Source organism: Schistocerca cancellata, chromosome 11 (genome assembly GCF_023864275.1).
Source record: "Schistocerca cancellata isolate TAMUIC-IGC-003103 chromosome 11, iqSchCanc2.1, whole genome shotgun sequence".
NCBI lineage: Eukaryota > Metazoa > Arthropoda > Insecta > Orthoptera > Acrididae > Schistocerca > Schistocerca cancellata.
Window position 1 is genome coordinate 59,415,827 of NC_064636.1, and position 24,959 is coordinate 59,440,785.

At 43.4% G+C, this 24,959-nt stretch overlaps 1 protein-coding gene across 1 annotated transcript in view; it reads right to left on the bottom strand.

Moving 5' to 3' along the window:
- Positions 1 to 450: 450 nt before the first annotated feature.
- Positions 451 to 24,959, bottom strand: part of LOC126108641 (triosephosphate isomerase B) — a 52,535-nt gene continuing 28,026 nt past the window's right edge. Inside the window, exons 3-5 of the mRNA XM_049913950.1 lie at positions 22,503 to 22,597; positions 20,777 to 20,995; positions 451 to 864 (exon numbers count right to left, since the gene is read on the bottom strand). Coding sequence (XP_049769907.1) covers positions 655 to 864; positions 20,777 to 20,995; positions 22,503 to 22,597 — 524 coding nt within the window. The 3' untranslated portion in view covers positions 451 to 654. The remainder of the gene's footprint in view (positions 865 to 20,776; positions 20,996 to 22,502; positions 22,598 to 24,959) is intronic.

The following is a 24,959-nucleotide window of genomic DNA, read 5'->3' on the forward strand; positions in this document are numbered from 1 at the left end:
ATAACTGAACATGGTGCATTTTCTCAAAAATTTGGGACAGACAATTTTCAGAGAAAAGCTTGATTATTTGAAAAACATTGCTAACAATCTCTTCTGTTGCTAATGGGATTTACTGCACTGCTAATCCCTTGTCCTTTGCCGATTCCAACAATTACAGTGCCACTGCCAGGCTAAGATTTATTTATACTTACATCTTTTACTGCTCACTGTGTACAGAATGAGTAACAGGTGACTGGTTACAAATCTAACTGTCTGTCTGTCTGTCTTCCTCTCATGTTGTTCAACTCAATTTCAGTATGGTTTCTGTACAATGTTAAGATAACCTTTTGCTCGCTGCATTTTCTGTCTGATAACTCCAGGATTCCAAAAAGAATCTAAGACTTGACACGACAAAACAGTGAATACATTACGCCACTTGCTGTTGAATGACAGGAAGAAAATAACCTCATATTTTGTCCGATAAATACTTTTTTTAATATTTCAGCAACATTTATACATGCAAATGGCATAGCCACTGAATAACATTCTCTGATGGTATGCACAGGAAGTCAACTCAACAACGAAACCTTTGTGCGGGTACGAAGGTAACGTAAGAATGGGAAAGGAATAACAGGTTAACTGGCAGTAGTGTAGCACACCCATCGACTCGGTCCATCAACATACGCGGGCGTTGACGATGTTGACGAACTCCGGCTTGAGTGAGGCGCCGCCCACCAGGAAGCCGTCGATGTCTGCCTCCTGCGCCAGCTCCTTGCAGTTGGCCCCTGTGACGGAGCCACCGTACATTATGCGTGTCTGCTCCGCCACCTGCGGGGACACGTTCGTCGACAGCCACGACCGCAACTGCTGGTGCACCTCTTGAGCCTGCACATTACAGCAATTGCACTCAGTCTCCAGAAAAAACGCAGACAAAAAGGAGTGACAAACTTTGAATAGTACTATGAAAGGGTGTATACGCGGACAAGAGAAAAATTCCCGAATTTCCCGGTTAAAATTACACTTTCTCTCAGGTGAAAATACACTTTTTCCATGTTAAGGGACAGTATACTTTTCCTCGGAACTGTAAAACTTATCAATTCTTTGAATAGTTATGGTTTTATACACTGGCGTAGAACTTCCCAGACCTTTAGAAAACCAAACTCACCATATATTTCTTCTTCTTTTTTTTTTTTTTTTTTTTTTTTTTTAAAAAAAAAATGTACACTGCATATTTTCATATTACGAAAGTGTAAATTTAAACTCCACCAAACGCCGCATGTTACTTTCTGAAGCATTGAAATCAAAGATTGCAATGCGCTTTTGTAGCCAGTCATAGCTCGTCCCGTGATCTCGCCAGCCGGTGAGAGCATATCTTCTAGCGTAGAACACGTGATGAAGTCAGCTGATAGCAATATCACTGTCAAGTACCGAGTGCACACAAACAGGGAAAGTTAATGGTTTAAATTAACATACACAACGTTGCTACAAGAAAAGCAAAGCTTTCACATACAATATTGGTCTCTACAACTAATAAGCTGCAAGAGAAGCTAAGCTTTCACATATAATGTTGATTTTTATGCGCGTGTTACACTTTAACGTACATCACACAAATGTGTCAGTAAAATTTTTAATAAAGACATAAATTATGATTTTCTGAGCTTGAAACTTTTCTAAATGTACGTCCTCAAAGATTTTATTTTTAAATGAGAGTCAAATCCTCTGTGATTTAAGAAATTCATCGTACATTCTCGCACATAATTCATCTTTGAAAGTAATGCTTTCCAAACAACCATTCGCAATATTTTCCCGTGACCTGTTAGAAATAGGATCGTTTCAGTAGTTGCCAGAAGAGCGCCAGAAACAGGCGCCACCACACTTGCGCAGCTACGGTGATGCAGGAAGCCCGTATGTTCATAGGTGTAAAACATTAGAAAATCTTGCATTATGTAATAAAAGAAACAAGGCATCAGAGGATATTCCAAGAATATTGGAATTTCTCAAACCATACTAAAACGCGTAATTCGGCGTAAAGTGCACATTCATATGTCTAGATTCGGACATAAATTTTCTTGAGTACTGGCACTGTATTATCTCATCTTTGGTTCTTTATTATGGCATAACGCCATACGTGCTAGAAGATGAAAACATGCACTTTTGAAATGCAGCGAACAGTTGAAACTAGCCCATAGTATGGAATTAAATACTTCGTTTCAAATAAATTGACTGCCCCAGCGGAAAAGATTAATAAAAGTCTAATTTATTTAGCAAACCGACAAAAATAACGTCATTGTTCTGCAAGGTAATTAATGCTTGACTGTCAGAAAGGTGGAGATAAAACCTGAAACTAATAACATGTTTTAGCCTTCCGTAATTATGCAAACATATTTTAATTCATTTGATAGCTCACGGCCATAGATATCCGTTTTGTTTTCATATAATATGAGAGCAATAAATGAAGAGGAAACAGCAAAATCACTAAACGTAAACACAGGTCACGCGGAGACTCCCCACTAGAATTCAGACTGCTCTGTGGATCAGTCTCTGATCTCCGATATTTCTGAACTGGTGCAATATTAGATAGTGGTGTCCAACCACACATCTGTAGCCAGAAGCGGGAGAAGGTACTTCTCATACTCGACTCAACTGAACATGCACAAGAGCCCGCCCGCAACTGCTCAAACAAATCTAAAGTAAACAGTTGTGGCGTGACACTCATCGGAGACAATCTGTTGTTAGGAAGCATTGTATAGTCTTCCCAAAGCCTTTGACACACTTTGCAGTTGGCAAACTGCTCGTATGAACACCGTGTTTTATAGTTGTATATGGCGTATTTCCTTCGCGACTTAAGTTTGTTTGTCCCCCCCCCCCCTGCGTCAAAGGGGGGCGTTACAACCCGTCTGTTTACATTAGCTGCTTCTGGTTTTCCCACTTTCTTGTTCTACAGGCTGCGTACAGTAAAAATTCTTACAAAGGGCTTGTCAGCATCCACTATGTAAGAAAGAAAGAAATTGAAAAATTCTCATTAAAAATGGCAATGACACTTACCAACACTGATTCAGATTCTCTATCAACTAGTGTGATTAGTTGCGATCCCTCTTCCAGTGAGTCACCACCTTACTATTTGTCGAGAGATGAAAAAATAAAATTGTTGAAACAGGTTCCCAAACAAAACGTTAACACCAGGTCTCACAACATAGTTACGGATTTGCCTTGTGCCAGAAATGCTAACACCATTGTCAAGGCCTCGAAACTATTCATAACAATGATTCGCCTTTTGAAATTCGTGTGCCTCAGGTAAAACCTCTTTATAAATATAGTCCACATACTGCAAGAAACTTGAAAAAAGAGGAGTTTAAGGTATTTTTTGGGTCTTTTGTACATTCCTGGCATTCTTTATGGGGGCAAAATGAATATGTGGCACAGGGACAGAAATCTTCCCTCCAAGCATGTCACTGAATATTTTGCTTTCTTTTGAGATGTGTTATGTTAGATCATATTCACAAGGGAGGAATGTAATTAAAAAAAAAAAAAAAAAAAAAAAAAAAAAAAAAAAAAAAAAAAAGTTTTGTTTTATGAACAAATTCAATGTTATTTTTTTGCCAAATTGGGAGTTTTTGTCTGTCAGATTCATTATTTTTTAAAAATTGTGTTATTTTCTGCCAAATTGTGTGTTTTTTTGCCACATTCTGTGCCTTATTTTGGTGAAATTCAGCATAATTTTTGCCAAAATCTATAATATTTTTTCCCAAATCTGATAAGTTTTTGCCAAATTTGGCAACTTTTCTTGCATATTGCTCAATTTCCATTCTCAGATTTATAAGATTTTTATACTGGTGTGGCAAAATTTTGTGATATGTTGTAGAAATTGCCGATTTCTTGTTATGCCACATTATTTTTTGTGTTACTAGTTTTGTGAATTTTTCCTGTCCCTATCTACGCACACTGATCAGCCATAACATCACCACGTACTCAATAGCCAGTAAGTCCACCTTTGGCTCAGGTAACAGTGGCAATGCATCATGGCATGCAATGCTCTGTCACTGCACCAACGTCCAGTAGCGATGGGGTAATTGCATGTCATATCGACAAAGTGATTTTATTCACCATCTCAGATTCTCACGAAACTTGCCACAGAGGCAGCAAACATATGAATGAAGAAAAATACCCAATTTTATTAAAACCCGGCGATGTAAAATTGTCAGAAATCAAAAAATAACACTACACCACCATAATTTTAAATAGCTGCAGCAACTCTCCTAATTAAGTGAAAATGGTGTCATTTTGCAGCATTTTCCATGAGCTTTCCTATGACCTACAACACAATATGGGTCCGAGACGATTCTTTTTTATATAAAGGGAAATTTTAAGTTCTTGATTTCTCAAAAAGTGCATATTCCAAAATTATATATAATGCTTCAAATTACTGTTAACTAATTCCCTAAGTATGAAAGTGGGACTGTCATGGGTTCACACCTTCATAAAATTTCAAAAATTCACATTACACTAAAAAATGACATTTTTGTAAAATTTATAGATTTAAGCAGAAATATACATAATTCAATTCTTAATATATCTACGAAACAATGTAAAATCCAGGATGGAATGTAACAATATTATGAAAAGGAAAGTTGCTACTCACCATGTAGTGGAGACTCAACATCTCTGCTATATGGTGAGTAGCAACTTTCCTTTTCATAATATTGTTAATATATCTATGTGCAAATTCAAATCTGATGTTGACACACACATTCCAAATGTCACAAGCAAAACCAGATTTAAGCAGTGTGTTTTTAGATTGAACTTCTTGTTAAATGCTTCTTTTGTTTCTAATGTTTCATTCCCAGGAATCTGATGTATTCTTCCTGTTGGTGTTACTAGGTTCACCTTACAAAGAACATCATTTATGGATAAACACAGACTATCTGAATTTACAGGATATGTGCAAGACCCTGATGAGCCACCTTGGCGAAGGAAGGTAACTTTAATTTCTTTGTTGCCTTAGACAACAGTAACATATCCATGAATGTCTTTCAAATAAGTCTTTCTGGAGATTTTGTACCTATTTGAACAGTAGATTCTGTTATGTCTGAGAAAGTCTTTACCCACATTGTAGATGTACTTGATGCAGTCGGTATAGAAGCATGTAACTTCTGTGTGCCTTTTACAGAAACAGACTGACTAAAATGCTCTTCTAGAAATCTCTCAGATGTAATTTTTATAATTGCCCAATCAAAAAGTTGTTGGGGAGTAAGAATTTAGTTGTCACAAGGCATTTTCAGAGTTGCTTCTGTTGCTAATTACTTAACAGTGCCACCAACGCCATCATGAGGTCCTTTTCCACAAGCAGAGGCAAAAAAAATGCCATTCTGTTTTTTTGGCAAAATCTTCTTTGTGGAACCATAAGTTTACAAAATTCTTTTTATTTTTATGCCGGGTTGCACTGCCATTCGGAAAATTTTATAGCTTCTGGACATCAGTCTGAAATTTCATTTTTAAAAAGCGAATCAGCTTTTCTTTAAAAAAAGTAGACAGCTATGGTATTATGCTCTAGACAGTTTGAAATTATGACATAACTCAAGAACTCTGTTGTTTTCTCCTTTGTAATACGATGTTGCTAGATCACTTGACCATTGATAACCCTGGGCCTCATCTTTGATCAAAAAACCGTAATTCCTCAGAGAGAAGTCACACAACACATTTACCCTCATTCAAGTTTTCCTCAATTTTATTTAGAAAACAGCTTTACTGCTTCACTAGAAAATCATGGAGTATTAGTGTAGTCAGTTTTTCAGAATATAATTCAATGAAACCTGATGAGCTTTTCTGCATTACATCTAAGCTCCATTCGTTTACTGAAACCGACTGTCAAAAAGTGATATTCTTATTCTCAATCACATTCTCATCAAATGCACTTTCTAGTGTTCATTTTATTGGGTCACTTCTGAGCAAGAACTACAGTTTCCCAGAATGCAGTGGAACAATGCTGGATTGCACAGCACTTTTGCCAAACAGTGTTTATAAATAAACCAATTCTACGCCGATTAAGATACTCAGCTTAGCGATTGCTATCATTAGTTTGACATTTCGATGTCTAGGGCAAAAACATACTGTGTGTGTTCCACTACAACCAGCTAAAATGCAGTGTTTAGGGAGGTTTTCTAATTTAGAAAACCTGATCTTCACTGGTAGAAAATTAGCTTTCAAACTTTTATATGCTTCTTTTAAATTGCACAAAATAAGTCTTTTAGATATTACTGTTCTATCTCCATCTTCCCCCTTCATAGTTTCAGTCTTTCTTCCCTGGCATTACTCTGTTTATTTCATCATTTTCATAAAAATGATTACACACTGTTTGCACAACTTCTTGTGACAAATTCTTTTCCAGTTTTTGATCAGGGCTTTCTAATATACTTCTTTCCTTCAAAAACATTCTTGCCTGGCATACCATGTAGTTGGGAGCACTGAATTCGCGCATTATCTTGCTAATATTCCAAGATTTAGGCAAACAGTAGCATTACTTTCTTTTTCCTACTACTTCAACACAAACTAGCTTTCAGGTTGCCTATTACAGACTGTTCCAATGACTCACACTCACAATCTGAGGAATCATTTGCATTTGTAGGTATAATTTTTTTTAAAGTGATAACTCTACGGTTTTTAATTTTTTGGTGGAATACGGCTTTATCTGAAGTTTTGTACTATGTACAAGGGACTCTTCTCATTCCTGTAGAGAGATATTTAGTGTCTTCTGAATGGATGAAGATGGATTGGTTGGTTGGTTGGTTTGGGGAAGGAGACCAGACAGCGTGGTCATCGGTCTCATCGGATTAGGGAAGGATGGGGAAGGAAGTCGGCCGTGCCCTTTCAGAGGAACCATCCCAGCATTTGCCTGGAGTGATTTAGGGAAATCACGGAAAACCTAAATCAGGATGGCCGGACGCGGGATTGAACCGTCGTCCTTCCGAATGCGAGTCCAGTGTCTAACCACTGCGGATGAAGATAGAGGAACATAGCTTGTTTCATCATCAACTGAAGATTTTCTGTGAGATCATTTTCTTGAATATTTTTCAATGAACCAATCTGCTTTCTACAATTGTTACAAATTTTTGATATATTTGGGAAATCAGGAGGCATATCAACATCCATTCAGGAACATTTCTTAGTCTCTATGCTTTTCAATGAATTTTTTTAAGGGTTGTAACATCTTTCTTCCTGAGCCATTGCATAATACCACCTGGAAGTAAAATTTATAAATGTTCCTGTACAGAAACTAAGAAAATGTACTGAAATAATGAGCAACAACTTTGAAATAATGAGTAACGTCTTAGATAATAATTTTGTTTACTAACAAACACCTTACAAAATATTAATGGAGCTTGTGCCACCACATAAACCACCAACAACATTCACGTCCAACTGACACTAAATCAGCATGAAGACTTGTCGGTTTAAAGCAACTGAAACGTAAGACCTCAAGACTCACAGATGGCTTGACCCTAAACTGGCATAGCACAGCTTGGCCAGCTACAATAATAGCAGTTAGCTATTTATGCTTCTTGGAATCAAACATCTGGAATTTCTATCCCAGTTTGTTCTTTTTATGTCTAGTAATCTAATATTAATAATTACAGTTACATATTACAATTGTATTAAAAACTTCGTTTTAGTACTTCTGATAAAATAATCACTCGTTAGTTACCAGTGACATTTTAAACATATTACAAACAAATTTATGAAAAATTGTAAATTTATTTACTATTAAATTATGTACATGTGCACTTAAATCTAAAAATTTTACAAAATGTAATTTTTTCAGTGAAATTTGAAATGTTATGAAGTGTGAACCAATGACAGTCCGACTTTCATACTTGGGAAATTAGTTAATAATAATGTAAAGCATTATATATAATTTTCTGAAAATTTTTGAAGGTGCTGTTTTAGTTGAATTAAAGTCCGCCCCCGATAGCTGAGTGGTCAGCGCGACAGACTGTCAATCCAAAGGGCCCGGGTTCGATTCCCAGCTGGGTCGGAGATTTTCTCCGCTCAGGGACTGGGTGTTGTGTTGTCCTAATCATCATCATTTCATCCCCATCGACGAGCAAGTCGCCGAAGTGGCGTCAAATCGAAAGAATTGCACCAGGCGAACGGTCTACCCGACGGGAGGCCCTCGTCACACGACATATCATATTATCATATCATATATATATATATAGTTATAATAGAAGGAAACATTCCATGAAGGAAAAAATATACCTAAAAACAAAGATGATGTGACTTACCAAATGAAAGTGCTGGCAGGTCGACAGACACACAAACGAACACAAACATACACACAAAATTCAAGCTTTCGCAACAAACTGTTGCCTCATCAGGAAAGAGGGAAGGAGAGGGAAAGACGAAAGGATGTGGGTTTTAAGGGAGAGGGTAAGGAGTCATTCCAGTCCCGGGAGCGGAAAGACTTACCTTATGGGGAAAAAAGGACGGGTATACACTCGCGCACACACACACACACACACACATATCCATCCACACATATACAGACACAAGCAGACATTTTTCTATGTCTGCTTGTGTCTGTGTATGTGTGGATGGATATGTTTGTGTGTGCGCGAGTGTATACCTGTCCTTTTTTCCCCCTAAGGTAAGTCTTTCCGCTCCCGGACATTTTTCTATGTCTGCTTGTGTCTGTGTATGTGTGGATGGATATGTGTGTGTGTGCGAGTGTATACCTGTCCTTTTTTCCCCCTAAGGTAAGTCTTTCCGCTCCCGGGATTGGAATGACTCCTTACCCTCTCCCTTAAAACCCATATCCTTTTGTCTTTCCTTCTCCTTCCCTCTTTCCTGACGAGGCAACCGTTGGTTGCGAAAGCTTGGATTTTGTGTGTATGTTTGTGTGTCTGTCGACCTGCCAGCACTTTCATTTGGTAAGTCACATCATCTTTGTTTTTTTTTTATATATATATATATATATATATATATATATATATATATATATATATATATATATATATATATATATATATATATATATATATATATATAGTTGAATTAAAAATTTAATTTTCATTTAAATAAAAAAAAAATCTCAAACCCATATCGTAGTATATCATAGAAAGAGCATGAAAAAATTCTGCAAAATGACTCTCCTTCCATTCTAACTTAATTAGGAGAGTTGCTACAGCAATTTGAAATTATGACAGTATAGTATTTGATGGTGGTTTTTGATTCACATTGCCATTTTTCAAAATGGGTCACCAGATTTCAATAAAACTGGATACTTCCTTTAATCTATTTGTAAGCTTTCTTTGTGCCGAAGTTTCAACAAAATCTGAGATTACGAGTTAAAATTCATGTTACAAGAGTGTTGATTTCACATGGAATGACCCAATGGTCATGTACCCATTTCAGTTGTAGTTGCCTATGTCGTGGTGTTACTACTGGCACACATACAGGTCAGCTGCGAAGGACCATGGTTAGGAGTTGGTTGGTTGGTTGGTTTGGGGGGGAGTAAAGGGACCAGACTGCGACGGTCATCGGTCCCTTTTTCCAAAAAAAAAGTAAAACCACCCAAAGAGAATAAAAAACGAACAACAGGAAAGACGTCAGACGACACAGGAAAAGAAATACCCCTACAGAGATCAGACGAAACAAATTAAAATCACACAGAGTGTGACAGTGGTTGGCCGACCATAGAGATAAAAAGGAAAAGCCAACCACCGAGAACACATTAAAAACTCAGCGTAAAATTGTAGGCCAATGGTCAGAATCAACACAAAAGAACAGAACAAACAATCAGAGTAAATAATAAAAACCCCCTGCCCGAATAAAACGGAAAACTAAGTCAGCCATACCAGGGTCATCACATAAGAGGGCAGGGAGCGTATCAGGCAGCGCAAATGTCTGCCTGACCACAGCTAAAAGGGGGCAGGCCAACAAAATGTGGGCCACTGTCAAAGCCGCCCCGCAGCGACATACAGGAGGGTCCTCCCGGCGCAGTAAATAACTGTGTGTCAGGTGGGAGTGGCCAATGCGGAGCCGACAAAGAACGACAGAGTCCCTGCGGTTGGCTCGCAGGGATGACCGCCACACAGTCGTCGTCTCCTTGATGGCACGGAGTTTATTGGGCATGATCCGATTGCGCCATTCAGCGTCCCAAAGCGCAAAAACTTTTCGGCGGAGGACTGCCCGCAAATCAGTCTCTGGGAGGCCAACGTCCAGAGACTGTTTACTCGTGGCCTCTTTCGCCAGGCGGTCAACATGTTCATTGCCCGGGATACCGACATGACCGGGGGTCCACACAAAGACCACAGAGCGGCCGCAACGCGCAATAGTATGCAGGGACTCATGGATAGCCATCACCAGACGAGAACGAGGAAAACACTGGTCGAGAGCTCGTAAACCGCTCAGGGAATCGCTACAGATAACGAAGGACTCACCTGAGCAGGAGCGGATATACTCTAGGGCACGAAAGATGGCGACTAGCTCAGCAGCGTAAATGCTGCAGCCAGCCGCCAAGGACCGTTGTTCAGAATGGTCCCCTAGAGTTAGTGCATACCCGACACGACCAGCAACCATCGAACCGTCGGTGTAAACAATTCCAGAGCCCTGATACGTGGCCAGGATGGAATAAAAGCGGCGGCGGAAGGCCTCTGGAGGGACCGAGTCCTTCGAGCCCTGTGCCAAGTCGAACCGAAGACAAGGGCGAGGAACACACCACGGGGGTGTACGCAGAGGCGCCCGGAAAGGAGGTGGAACTGGGAAAAACCCAAGCCCGCAGAGAAGCTCCTTGATGCGTACGGCGATCGGACAACCCGACCGGGGCCGACGGTCTGGCAGATGGACGACTGACTGCGGGAACAGGACACGATAATTTGGATGCCCGGGCAAGCTAAAAACATGGGCAGCATAAGCGGCCAGCAAACGTTGGCGTCGGAACCGCAGTGGAGGTACACCTGCCTCCACTAGGACGCTGTCCACAGGGCTGGTGCGGAAAGCACCAGTGGCAAGGCGTATCCCGCTGTGGAGAATTGGGTCCAGCACCCGCAACGCAGATGGGGATGCTGAGCCATAAGCTAGGCACCCATAATCCAGGCGAGACTGGATTAACGCCTGGTAGAGCCGCAACAGGGTAGATTGGTCGGCGCCCCAGCGGGTGTGGCTCAAACAACGCAGGGCGTTGAGATGCCGCCAACACGCTTGTTTAAGCTGCCGGATATGAGGCAGCCAAGTCAACCGGGCATCAAAAAGGACACCCAAAAACCTGTGGGTCTCCACCACAGCAAGAAGTTCGTCGGCAAGATAAAGCCACGGCTCAGGATGGACCGTTCGGCGCCGGCAAAAATGCATAACGCGGGTCTTGGCAGCCGAAAACTGAAAACCACGCGCTACAGCCCAAGACTGCGCCTTGCGGATTGCGCCCTGTAGCTGACGTTCAGCTGCTGCAATGCTAATAGAACTATAGTAAAGACAGAAGTCGTCAGCATACAGGGAAGCGGAGACAGAATTGCCTACTGCCGCAGCGAGACCGTTTATTGCAATTAAAAACAGGCAGACACTGAGGACAGAGCCCTGGGGTACCCCGTTCTCCTGGACGAGGGAGGAACTATACGAGGCCGCGACTTGCACGCGGAAGGTACGATACGACAGAAAATTTCTGATAAAGATCGGCAGAGGGCCCCGAAGACCCCATCCATGAAGCGTAGAAAGGATGTGATGACGCCATGTCGTATCGTACGCCTTCCGCATGTCGAAAAAGACAGCGACCAGGTGCTGACGGTGGGCAAAGGCTGTACGGATGGCCGACTCAAGGCTCACCAGATTGTCGGTGGCGGAGCGGCCTTTACGGAACCCACCCTGAGACGGAGCCAGAAGGCCCCGAGACTCCAGCACCCAATTTAAGCGCCGGCTCACCATCCGTTCAAGCAACTTGCAAAGAACGTTGGTGAGACTAATGGGACGGTAGCTGTCCACCTCCAGAGGGTTCGTTCCAGGTTTCAAAATGGGGATGACAATACTTTCCCGCCATTGCGACGGAAACTCACCCTCGACCCAGAGACGGTTGTAAAGGTCGAGGAGGCGTCGCTTGCAGTCCACTGAAAGGTGTTTCAGCATCTGACAGTGGATGCGATCTGGCCCGGGAGCGGTATCAGGGCAAGCGGCAAGGGCACTCTGAAATTCCCACTCACTGAATGGAGCGTTGTAGGGTTCAGAAGCGTTGGTGCGAAAAGAAAGGCTCCGACGTTCCATCCGCTCTTTAATGGAGCGGAAGGCCTGGGGGTAATTCGCAGAAGCGGAACTCATAGCAAAATGCTCTGCTAAGCGGTTTGCAATGACGTCGGAGTCAGTACAAACTGCTCCATTCAGTGAGAGCGCAGGGACGCTGGCTGGGGTCCGATAGCCGAAGACCCGTCGAATCTTGGCCCAGACCTGCGATGGAGTGACATGGAGTCCAATGGTGGACACATACCGCTCCCAGCACTCCTTCTTGCCTTGGCGGATAAGGAGGCGGGCCCGCGCACGCAGCCGTTTCAATGCGATAAGGTGGTCCATGGAGGGATGTCGCTTGTGACGCTGGAGCGCCCGCCGGCGATCTTTAATCGCTTCAGCGATCTCAGGCGACCACCAAGGCACAGCCCTCCACCGAGGGGACCCAGAAGAACGGGGAATGGCAGACTCGGCGGCAGTGACGATGCCAGCGGTGACCGATGTAACCACCGCATCAATGGGATCAGTTGAGAGAGGCTCAATAGCGGCAGTGGAGGAGAACAAGTCCCAGTCAGCCTTATTCATAGCCCATCTGCTAGGGCGCCCAGAAGAGTGACGCTGTGGTAGTGACAGAAAAATCGGAAAGTGGTCACTACCACACAGGTCGTCATGCACACTCCAGTGGACAGATGGTAAGAGGCTAGGGATACAGATTGAAAGGTCAATGGCGGAGTAGGTGCCATGCGCCACACTGAAGTGTGTGGAGGCACCATCATTCAAAATCGAGAGATCGAGCTGCGACAATAAATGCTCAACGGTGGCGCCTCGACCTGTTGCCACTGACCCACCCCACAGAGGGTTATGGGCGTTAAAGTCGCCCAGTAATAAGAAAGGTGGCGGCAATTGGGCTATCAGCGCAGCCAGGACATGCTGCGCGACATCACCCTCCGGTGGAAGGTAAAGACTGCAGACGGTAAGAGCCTGCGGCGTCCACACCCTAACAGCGACAGCCTCTAAAGCTGTTTGTAGAGGGACAGACTCGCTGTGAAGAGAGTTAAGGACATAGATGCAGACGCCACCAGACACCCTTTCATAAGCTGCTCGGTTCTTATAATAACCCCGATAGCCACGGAGGGCGGGGGTGCACATTGCTGGAAACCAAGTTTCCTGCAGAGCAATGCAGAGGAAAGGGTGAAGGCTGATAAGTTGGCGGAGCTCAGCTAGATGGTGGAAGAAACCGCTGCAGTTCCACTGGAGGATGGTTTTGTCCATGGCTGAGAAAGGCGTGCCGGGACTGGGACGGCAGATTACGCCGCTGGGTCACCTGCTGCCTCCGACTGAGCACCCGTGCTAGTGCTATTGCTATTCACGGCGTCTGAGGGACCGGCGAGATCGAGGTCCTCAGCGGACGCCAGAATCTCCACCTCGTCCTCAGACGCAAAGCTAGAAGGTAGCGATGGGGTGGCTACCACCGCGCGTTCCTTGGGCTTAGAGCTGCTCTTCTTTGATTTCTCACGCTGCTCCTTGGGTTTAACTGGCTGGGAGGGCTTCACCGATTCAGTCTCCGGGACTGAGGAGGATCGGGAAGCCCTTCGACCTGCAGATTGTGGGCACTTACGCCACTGTCTATCGTCAGCCTTCCCGCCGGTGGAAACCTGGGAAGGGAGGGACCCAAGGGACCCCTTGCGAGCGTGAGAAGCCAAAGAAGTTGGACACTTCTCCGGCTTAGAAGCGGGGACCGATGTCCCCGATGGGGGGCATGGTGTTGCTCCTGAGGTAGGTGGCACAGGAGCAACCCGGTGGGTAGAGCCCCCCACTGGCAAGGCGGCAGGAGGAGTTGTACCACTCGTCGATCCGGCCGGAAGGCGCGAAACTGATGGGGCTAGCACAGGTGTTGTAGCAGCGGCGTAGGAAGTTGTCATTCGCACTGGATGTAATCGGTCGTATTTCCGTTTGGCCTCAGTATAAGTCAGTCGGTCCAGGGTCTTATATTCCATGATTTTGCGCTCTTTCTGGAATATTCTGCAGTCTGGCGAGCAAGGTGAATGGTGCTCCCCGCAGTTGACGCAGATGGGAGGCGGGGCACATGGAGTATCGGGATGAGATGGGCGTCCGCAATCTCGACATGTGAGGCTGGAAGTGCAGCGGGAAGACATATGGCCGAACTTCCAGCACTTGAAGCACCGCATCGGGGGAGGGATATAGGGCTTGACGTCACATCGGTAGACCATCACCTTGACCTTTTCCGGTAACGTATCACCCTCGAAGGCCAAGATGAAGGCACCGGTAGCAACCTGATTGTCCCTCGGACCCCGATGAACGCGCCGGACGAAATGAACACCTCTACGTTCTAAGTTGGCGCGCAGCTCGTCATCAGACTGCAAAAGGAGGTCCCTATGGAAAATAACACCCTGGACCATATTTAAACTCTTATGTGGAGTAATAGTAACGTTAACATCCCCCAACTTGTCACAAGCAAGTAACCTGCGTGACTGGGCGGAGGATGCCGTTTGTATCAGTACTGAGCCAGAGCGCATTTTAGACAAGTCCTCCACCTCCCCAAACTTGTCCTCTAAATGCTCGACGAAGAACTGAGGCTTTGTGGAGAGAAAAGACTCCCCATCAGCTCTCGTGCAAACTAAGAATCGGGGCGAATAACTGTTACCTCCATCCTGGGACTTACGCTCTTCCCACGGCGTGGCCAGGGAGGGGAACGTTTTCGGATCGTACTTCTGAGCATTAAATTGAGCCCGAGAACGCTTAGAGACTGCTGGCGGCTGGCCGCCAGCGAGAGATGATGTACCACGCTTCATTGCGGGTCATCCGCCCTGATGCCACCTACTCCGACCAAGGGCCCTCCCCACGGGCGCCACCCAGCCACAGCAAAGGCCACCTGGCAGGATGGCCGTTGCCGGGAGTCCTGATACCCCAGGAGGATAGGCATCTACTCCTTGGCATACGAGGGGAGTTAACGGCGCAGGCATCAGTAGAGCGATCCCTGTGTTGTCAGGGGGCTACAACCAAGAGGGTACATGGCGGCCCCACCACAACGGACTGGCTACCGTGCTGGATCTTAGGTGCAAAACTGTCCAAGGTCGTCGTCGCAGTTAAAAGAAACACTGCAGAGGGCAGCGTGGTAATCGCACCCAGGGACGTATCCCCGCCCTAAAGATCGAAAACGAGCGGGACACCATTGCAACGACGTGAAAGCCGGCTAAAGGTCTAATTGCATGACGGATACAGTGCACCATGTAAGGCGCCCTTCCCCAATTGGCTCGCTCTTCGGAATAATTTAGAAAGATGGAGGTCAAACCCGAGAGGGGACCATCACATAAGGCCAAAACATGTGAGACTCCTTTTAGTCGCCTCTTACGACAAGCAGGAATACCGCGGGCCTATTCTAACCCCCGAACCCGCAGGGGGGATGGTTAGGGTTAGGAGTGTTCGGTGCACTGTGCAGAGAGAGAGAGAGAGAGAGAGAGAGAGAGAGAGAGAGAGAGACACACACACACACACACACACACACACACACACACACACACACACACACACACTCTCTGCCCAGCATTCAAGTCCAATGTTAGTTCCACCACAGTTCGCAGTCTGTCATGTTTTACCAGCCTGCCCAGCCTATGACATCTGACATCTGTAATGGGGGGGGGTGGGGGCAAGCCGCACAAATTCTGGATGTGGTTTCACCATGGTTTCGCCACGTGTTGAGGACACTCACCACAGCACTCCCGAACAGGCGACAAGTTAGGTTGTTTCGAAAATGCTAATGCTGAGCCTCCGGACCATCCCAATCTTCCCTGTCAAACTTAGATAGATGGTGTGCCTTCCCCATTCTACACACGGACAGCACACTCACCGATACTACATTCACAGCGCATGTGTGACACTGCTATAACCTGGATGAGTTTATATTGATAGTAGGTCAGTGGTGAAAATGCTCTGGATGATCAGTATATGTTATTATGGAGGTATCCCTGCAAAACTGGAGAAGACATTACACAACAAATGAATTCCTTACAGTGGATGAAATGTTACTACATGCACTGTGGTATCTGGCCTTTGTGCTGCATACCACACTCACAGCTTATGCTGCAGATATGAGGTCCTGTAGCCCTAGTTGGTCTTCGACTGAGTCAAATCTAGTCTCGATTTTAACTGGTGAGTGGAAAATGGTTTGTATGGTGTGCTTCTGTTATTCTGGCAATCTTCACTGTGAGCAGCCCTGCACAGTCACATGGCTTTTTCAGGATTGTTCTCTTTCTTCTTCTTGCTCAACTGGAGAGTGCATCTTATTTGTGCCTCTAAGTAGCAGTACTTGTGAAAGGTTTCATGCAGACTCTCATTAGGCACTTTCCTTGTTGCATACAGCCCTCTTATACAGGGCTATTACAAATGATTGAAGCGATTTCATAAATTCACTGTAGCTCCATTCATTGACATATGGTCACCACACACTACAGATACGTAGAAAAACTCAAAGTTTTGTTCGGCTGAACCGCACTTCAGGTTTCTGCCGCCAGAGCGCTCGAGAGCGCAGTGAGACAAAATTGCGACAGGAGTCGAGAAAGCATATGTCGTGCTTGAAATGCACTCACATCAGTCAGTCATAACAGCGCAACGACACTTCAGGACGAAGTTCAACAAAGATCCACCAACTGCTAACTCCATTCGGCGACGGTATGCGCAGTTTAAAGCTTCTGGATGCCTCTGTAAGGGGAAATCGACGGGTTGGCCTGCAGTGAGCGAAGAAACGGTTGAATGCGTGCGGGCAAGTTTCACGCGTAGCCTGCGGAAGTCGACGAATAAAGCAAGCAGGGAGCTAAACGTACCACAGCCGACGGTTTGGAAAATCTTACAGAAAAGGCTAAAGCAGAAGCCTTACCGTTTACAATTGCTACAAGCCCTGACACCCGATGACAAAGTCAAACACTGAATTTACGGCGCAGGTGCAACAGCTCACGGAAGAGGATGCGTTCAGTGCGAAACTTGTTTTCAGTGATGAAGCAACATTTTTTCTTAATGGTGAAGTGAACAGACACAATGTGCGAATCTGGGCGGTAGAGAATCCTCACGCATTCGTGCAGCAAATTCGCAATTCACCAGAAGTTAACGTGTTTTGAGCAATCTCACGGTTCAAAGTTTACGGCCCCTTTTTCTTCTGTGAAAAAAACGTTACAGGACACGTGTATCTGGACATGCTGGAAAATTGGCTCATGCCACAACTGGAGATCGACAGCGCCGACTTCATCTTTCAATAGGATGGTGCTCCACCGCACTTCCATCACGATGTTCGGCATTTCTTAAACAGGAGATTGGAAAACCGATGGATCGGTCGTGGTGGAGATCACGATCAGCAATTCATGTCATGGCCTCCACGCTCTCCCGACTTAACCCCATGCGATTTCTTTCTGTGGGGTTATGTGAAAGATTCGGTGTTTAAACCTCCTATACCAAGAAACGTGCCAGAACTGCGAGCTCGCATCAACGGTGCTTTCGAACTCATTGATGGGGACATGCTGCGCCGAGTGTGGGAGGCACTTAATTATCGGCTTGATGTCTGCCGAATCACTAAAGGGGCACATATCGAATATTTGTGAATGCCTAAAAAAACTTGAGTTTTTGTATGTGTGTGCAAAGCATTGTGAAAATATCTCAAATAATAAAGTTATTGTAGAGCTGTGAAATCGCTTCAATCATTTGTAATAACCCTGTATTTTTACCAGGCTGGTTAGCAAAGATTTGCATTACACTGGATGATAGCAGCCACTCCTGGAACAGCAGGCTTCTGTTTTCTTTCACCTCCATAGTAAACCTGAATTAAGTGTGTATGCTCTGAAGGTGGTGCTTTCTTTGCCATGCACCCAAACCACAAATGTGTCATCCATGTTCCAGTAGAGCACATCTGTTTTCATATTTGCAGTTTCGAGAGCTGTTTGCTCAAACTGTCCTGTACACAGGTTAACAATGCCTGGTGCTAGAGGGGAACTGATGAGGAATATGTTTACCTGTTCACAGAGTTTTCCACCATACTGTAAGTAGATGATAGACTAATGCTGCAACAGTTTCACAAAAGTGCTGTCCAAGTGTCTAGAAGTACCACAGAATCTTCCAGTGATACTTGCATGAAGAGATATCTGATGTCTAAGATGCCTGGATCACCCTTGTCCAGACAAATCACTTTAAGCATTTTCACAAACTCTTGTCAAGTTATCGACATGGTGTGGGTAGTGATACACAAGTGGTTTCAGTAGCTATGCCGTGTCTTTGGCTTTGCTACACATTTGAAAATTTCTAGAGCTTGCTATTTGGATGTAGTGGAACTCCCTCTGAATATTTTTGGGAAGTCGTAAAGCCACTGTGGTACTGATGTTATGGGGCACTGCATTCAGACCATATCCTTGCCTCGTCCTGAGTTGTTGATCTATACTACATGTATGTAGGTGACACATTCCTGGTTTGGCCACACGGTAGAGATAACAGAAGGAATCCTGTGCTGCCTTAACAGCATACACGGCAATGTCAGACTCACCATGGAGGTTGAAGAGAAAAGGCACCCACCATTCCTAGATGTTCTGATGAAGAATCCCAACAGCACACAGGGAAAATCCATCTACAGGAAGAAAATGGTACCCAAACACCAACAGCTGCCTTCATCGAGCACAGTGCAAATCCGAGTTCACCATCCTAACACACAGAACATGAGCCCTATGCAACAAGGAAAGTCTGCCTATCAAGTTACAGTATCTGCACAAATCTTTCGCAAGAATGGCTACTCGGAGACACAAATAAGATATTCTCCCCAGCCGAGCAAGAAGAAGAAAGAAAGAAAACAATACAGAAGAAGAAACAAACCACCTGGTGTCGCTCCTGTGTGAAAGGCCACCAACAGCCAAGATTGCCAGAATAATGGAGAAGCGTAACATAAAAACCATTTTCCACTCAATGGTTAAAATTGATGCAATAATGCACCTTTGAGTGCTGTTTGCTGCACATGAGGAAGCTGCAACTCTGCCAAATGGATGTCTGGAGTGACAGAGCACAGCATCAATAAAACCACACATTTGTTTTTGAACAGACAAAGGTACTGCACCACACCCACGGGTTCTGGGATTCAATCATAAAGAGGAAGCGATTTTGTTAACTGCGATAGTGATTTCCATATGAGCTCCGCGTGGAATGTGGAGTTAGCAAAAATATGTCTGGAACAGATGGATGTGAAAGCGGTGGAACAGACAGACAAAAGCAGGACGTGATACCCAGAACCCAGGACCCCCCCCCCCCCCCCCCCGCCCTACATGGATAATTATTATAACAGTGCAGATCTTGCAGAAAAGTTACTTGAAACGAAAATTTGAGTTTGTGGAATGATATGGCAAAATAGCGGATTTCCGGAAAAATTAAAGTGCACAAAAGTCAATGTGTTTGAAGCTTCTCATCAACAGAAATGTTAAGTACTCACACAGATACAGAGAACTTCAAAAACTAAAACAATACAAATGATCTTTTCAATACATAAAGCCACTGTGACTGACACTAAAAGAAAATGTAGAAAAACCAATTACACAATTAAAAAACCTGAAAGTGTATTAGACTATAACAAATACATGCAAGGAGTGGAGCGGGCAGACCAATATTTGAGTTATTATCCTACATAAAGAAAAACTATAAAAGGGTCAAAAAAGGTTTGCATGTACCTCTAATTGTGCATCATTTAATGCACTCCGTACATGGCAATATTTCAATACAGGACACAATAATCTCCAATTTCATGATCTTTTATTTAAAGTGTCCGATTCATGGATAAAAAGACCATGTAGCTGCTTCTGAGCAAAACTTGGGGGGTTTCCACTACATCGGGTACGTCTCATCATGATTTAGTTGACAGACTTTCTGGTCACATAAAGCAACACCAACTAGTACCTATTTCCGAAACGAATAAACAAAAACAAAGAAACTGCCATGTATGTCTCAAAACTTAAAAAAGAAAAAAAAAAAAGAAAAAAGGAAAAGAGAGGACAAAAAACAATGTGCAAGTCATGTGGAGTTACGTTACATCTTGGAGACTGTTTTGCTGCATATCACATGAAAGAGAAATACTGAGTACCAAAGACAATTTAAATAAACAAATATATGAAACAAACAAATTTTGTTTTTATTTACATATGTATATCTTCAAAATTTCATGAAAGTAAGGGAACAGAGTTGTGAACTTATGAGAACTAACAGTGAGATTAGTAAAACTTAACGATTTATAATCTCCTGATAATGCCAAAAACGGCTGGCGACAAGCCAAGGGATCGGAATTAGTGCTGCCAGTGCCAAGCGAGTCAATTTGGAGGAGTTGTGCGCAAGGTAAAGTATTAAGACAAAGTTCAGGGTGCAAAATCAACAAGTGCTTGTTGTAGGAAAGAGAGCCTGTACTAACTAGCTGGTGACAAATGAGGCGGGCAGAGAAACCAAGGAAGCAGGACAATATTTTATGAACATAACTACCTGTTTTAGTTGATACAGAAATTTAAAAAAACACACACACACACACACACACACACACACACACACACACACACACACACGAGTTTACCTGCTGAGGAGTTGCAGTCTTGCCAGTGCCAATTGCCCATACAGGTTCATATGCCAGCACGACGCGACTCCAGTCGGTTATCTTGTCAGCGATTGCCTTCGTCTGCGCAAACACGACATCTGTGGTACGTCCTGCTTCGCGTTCCTCCAGCTTCTCCCCTATGCACGCAATAATCGAAAGGCCCGACTCCAGAGCGTGCGCACATTTTTCTGCAATCAGCTGCAAACCACATAATTTAGTTACTCATACGATAATGTAGGACTGTGAGGCAGTGCTGATGTTAAGGCATGTTAGAAGATAGTTTGAAGGAAGAAAACCTTACACCCGTAACATTTATAAATTTAGATAACCATTATGACTATGCTGACTGGTACATGACCTTTGAAATTATCATGGGCAAAAACAGGAAGAACAAGGTAGTCCACAAGTTTTACAGAAACCAGACTACCGTAATAAGACTCTAAGAATATAGACAGAAAGCAGTGCTTCAGAAGGGAGTGAGATAGGATTGAAACCTACCCCCATGTTATTCAAGCAGACAGTAAAGGAACCCAAAGCAAGATTTGGAAAGTAAATTAAAAATCACGGGCAAGAAACTAAAATTCTTCGAAATTTATTCACTGACTGAATTCCTTGACATCAGCTGTGTTAGGTATAGTTGTACATTCCAATGACATATGAAAACTTGTGCCACACAGTACTCAAATCCGGATTTCCCACTTGTCATGAGTGGCCCCCGTAACTTCGGCTATCTGTGCATGCTCCCTGGACTAACCCAAACTCCCAATTGCCATACTATCTAAATCCTTATATTGTGGTCCACTATACCTAATACAACTAATGCATTGGAATTTGCAGTAAGCAAATACATTTTGTAAGTGTTCCATACAGTTGTGGATTGTCATTAGTGTCTGTTCTTTTACCAATGCACATAAAAAAGAAAATAAAAGTTCCAGATTTTTCAATGACAAGAGTAATTCTGACAGAGATTGAGGGTGACTTGGAACCACCAGTTGAATGGAATGTGTAACATCTTAAAAAGAGGTTATACGATGAACATCAAGTAACCTAAGAGTAATGGAATGTAATTAAAAGCGATGCAGTGGGAATTAGACTAGGAAATGAGACACAAATATGTAGACAAGTTCTGCTGCATGGACAGTAAAATAACTGACAATAGGCAAAGTAGAGAAAATATAAAATGCAGACTGTCAATAGCAAGAAAAGAATTCCAGAAAACGAGAAAGCTGTTAACATTGAATATAAATTTAAGTGGTAGAAAGTATTTCCTGAATGTATTTGAATGGAGCATAGCCATATGTAATAGTGAAGCATGTATGATACAAAGTTTAGACAAGGAATGAAAAAAGGTTTCGAGATGTGGTTCTACAGAAGAATATGAGTAGATTGAGAAACTAATGACTCATTACTGAAAGAATTTTCCATATATACAGTATTCCGCTATCGGGCAGAAATCTGGCAGCCAGGGGAGCAAGTACGGAAGGTGGGCCCCGAATAGCACACTGCAATTAAGATGTTACATTCACAAGTGATCAACCAATTCTTTTAAAAAAATTATTCCGGCTGCAGAACTATGCACTGAGAAAAATTTTGAAAATCATATAGTGAAAAAACAGCAGTCTGTAGTGGAGGGGAGGGATTTGGGGGGGGGGGGGGGAGGTAGGGGGGGAGAGAGAGAGAGATACAAGCAATTAATAGTACTCACTTCATCTGTTTCACCAAAAACATTTCTTCGCTCAGAGTGGCCAATAATAACCCATTTAACACCAATATCCAGGATCATTGCTGGGCTTATTTCACCTGAAACAATAAACAATAATTATTAGATGACCATGAAACCTGTAATTTAAAGATAAAGGAAGTAGAAACCCAGATGCACAAGTAAGCCAGATTCCAGGGACAGTGCGATCCTAGATAAAATCCTTCAGGATACAGCACAATAGCATTCTGCTGAAAACTTGTGTCCGTGCCAACAGATGCAATCATAGTTTGCTTGCTGAGACTTTCCGACAGGCACCACAGGTGGCGCTGAGTTCACTGCCGACCACAACTGCAGCCCAATCGGCAACCTCTGCACTGCTGGCAATGAGATGGACTTCCGCATTATGATAAGCGGCGTCACGGGCAACAACAGACTATTCACGTTCAGCTCTGGTGCACAACAGTTCTAATACGGAGTTCCAGGGTTGCCATTCATAGCTACAGTTCACAGTGGAGATCAGCCTGTGAGATTGTCTTCAAGTGGAGACACCTATAGCCTTTGCATAGGGACAAATGTTTACTACAGTGATAGACAGTGTGGCTGCTGGACAGACACAGTCTTGTTGACATTGTATTCAGTAACACACAACTTGACAGGTCACTGCTTAGTTGTATCTATCCGCAAGCATATCCAACGAGTTGCTGCACAACTTTAGTTAAGTATCACAGTAACATAAAGTTTATATATATGTGTGTGTGTCACTAATTTGCTTGCACTGTTACAGTTCCTCCGTCCCACCATGCACCACCTATATCTAATACTTGTTCAAGCTGTTCTATCCATACAACCTGTACACATCAAAACAAGTAAAGAGCACACAGTTTGATAGTATCCCAAAGAAATCCCAGACAGAGTCATAAAAGAAGACTGTCAAAATACCAGCTTTTATTGTACCCTGCAGTATCGTGAAAGTTACGCTAACAGATTTTTTTACAGGTGCGTCTATGCCGAAAGTCATGTTGAGGACACCAAGGAAAGTAAGCACACACAAGAGGTACAAAAACTAGGCAAGCGAAACTCACATTTATGGATTACAGGTTTCTTAGAAAACTTGCCTGAACAGTAACAAACAAGCAACTTGACAAACAGGTCAGTATTTGTTCCAAAATCACGAGTGACATCCAATACGTAATGCAACACATTTACTTTCTGAAAGCAGTTTGGTTTTCATTCATGAATCCAGTACACCATATTTTCAACATAAACTCCATTGAATGCAACGGCCTTACAGCACTTTACTGGGAAGGCCTGTATGCTTGCATGGTACCATACTGCTGATCGACATCTGAGCCAACTTCTTCCTGCATCAATAACCTCTATCATCCATGTACTACTTCCCACAGAGTACATTCTTCATTGGGCCAACCAGATGGAAGTCTGAAGGTGCGAGATTCACGGAGGAGGAGAAGTTTGTTTGCAATTTTGTGGCGACAAACGCACTGGAATCATTTCTTTAATTTCCGGAGGGTTGCACACCTGTATGTAACTGGCCGTCATGCTGGAGATCGAACCAGTTTGCGTGACATTGTTGCGACGATGACCAATGCGTCATCAAACAACAACTCACGCTTTAGTTCACTGCCAGGTCTCTGCGATGCTCTGATTTTCTTCCAAAAGAAACTCAATGACAGTTTTCCGCTTGGAACACACCTCCATTGCAGACACCATTTTGAAGGCTATGTATAGTGTCACCACCTACTGAAACTTCATGAAACTATAGGAGCTGAAGCAAGAATTTTCCACAATGTCCCACAACAAATTCTGCATTTTTTAACTAAAATTGGCTGAGTGAAAAAAAAGTGTGCACTACTTATTGAAAGCTCATCCTATTTGAGAATGAGCATGATAATTACAACTGGGCTTTATGCAACAGATGCAGGACACTGATGACAAAAGCAATTATGAGGGTCATCCAGTAAGTCCTTAGAAAGTCCGAGAGATGGCAGTCAGTACCAAAACAGTTTGTTGGTAGTAAGCATCATCTGTTGCTAGAGGGGAGGTTACATTACAGCTGGATCCATCACCTAGCTTATTTGGTCCAGTTGATTTAAGAAAGAAGCTCATGTTTACTTTAAAACATGGGAAAAAAATAAGTTTCAAGCGGTGATTAAACATCTATTTAAAAGGCTTAACAGTGAAACTGGTCAGAAGTTGTCGGATGAAGTTCACGATATCTTCTCCTGTGTTGCAACTGTTTACAATTGTGTAAATCAATTTAAATGTAACTGTACATCTACAAGAGATGAATTCCATTTGGGACATCCAGCAGATGAGACCACCACCAAAATAACTGACAAAATTGACAACATTATTTTGAGCAATTGACAGATGGAACTGTGTAAAATAATTGAAGCCACAGGCATCTCACAAGGTACAGTGTTTTCAACCTTGGTGCCATGT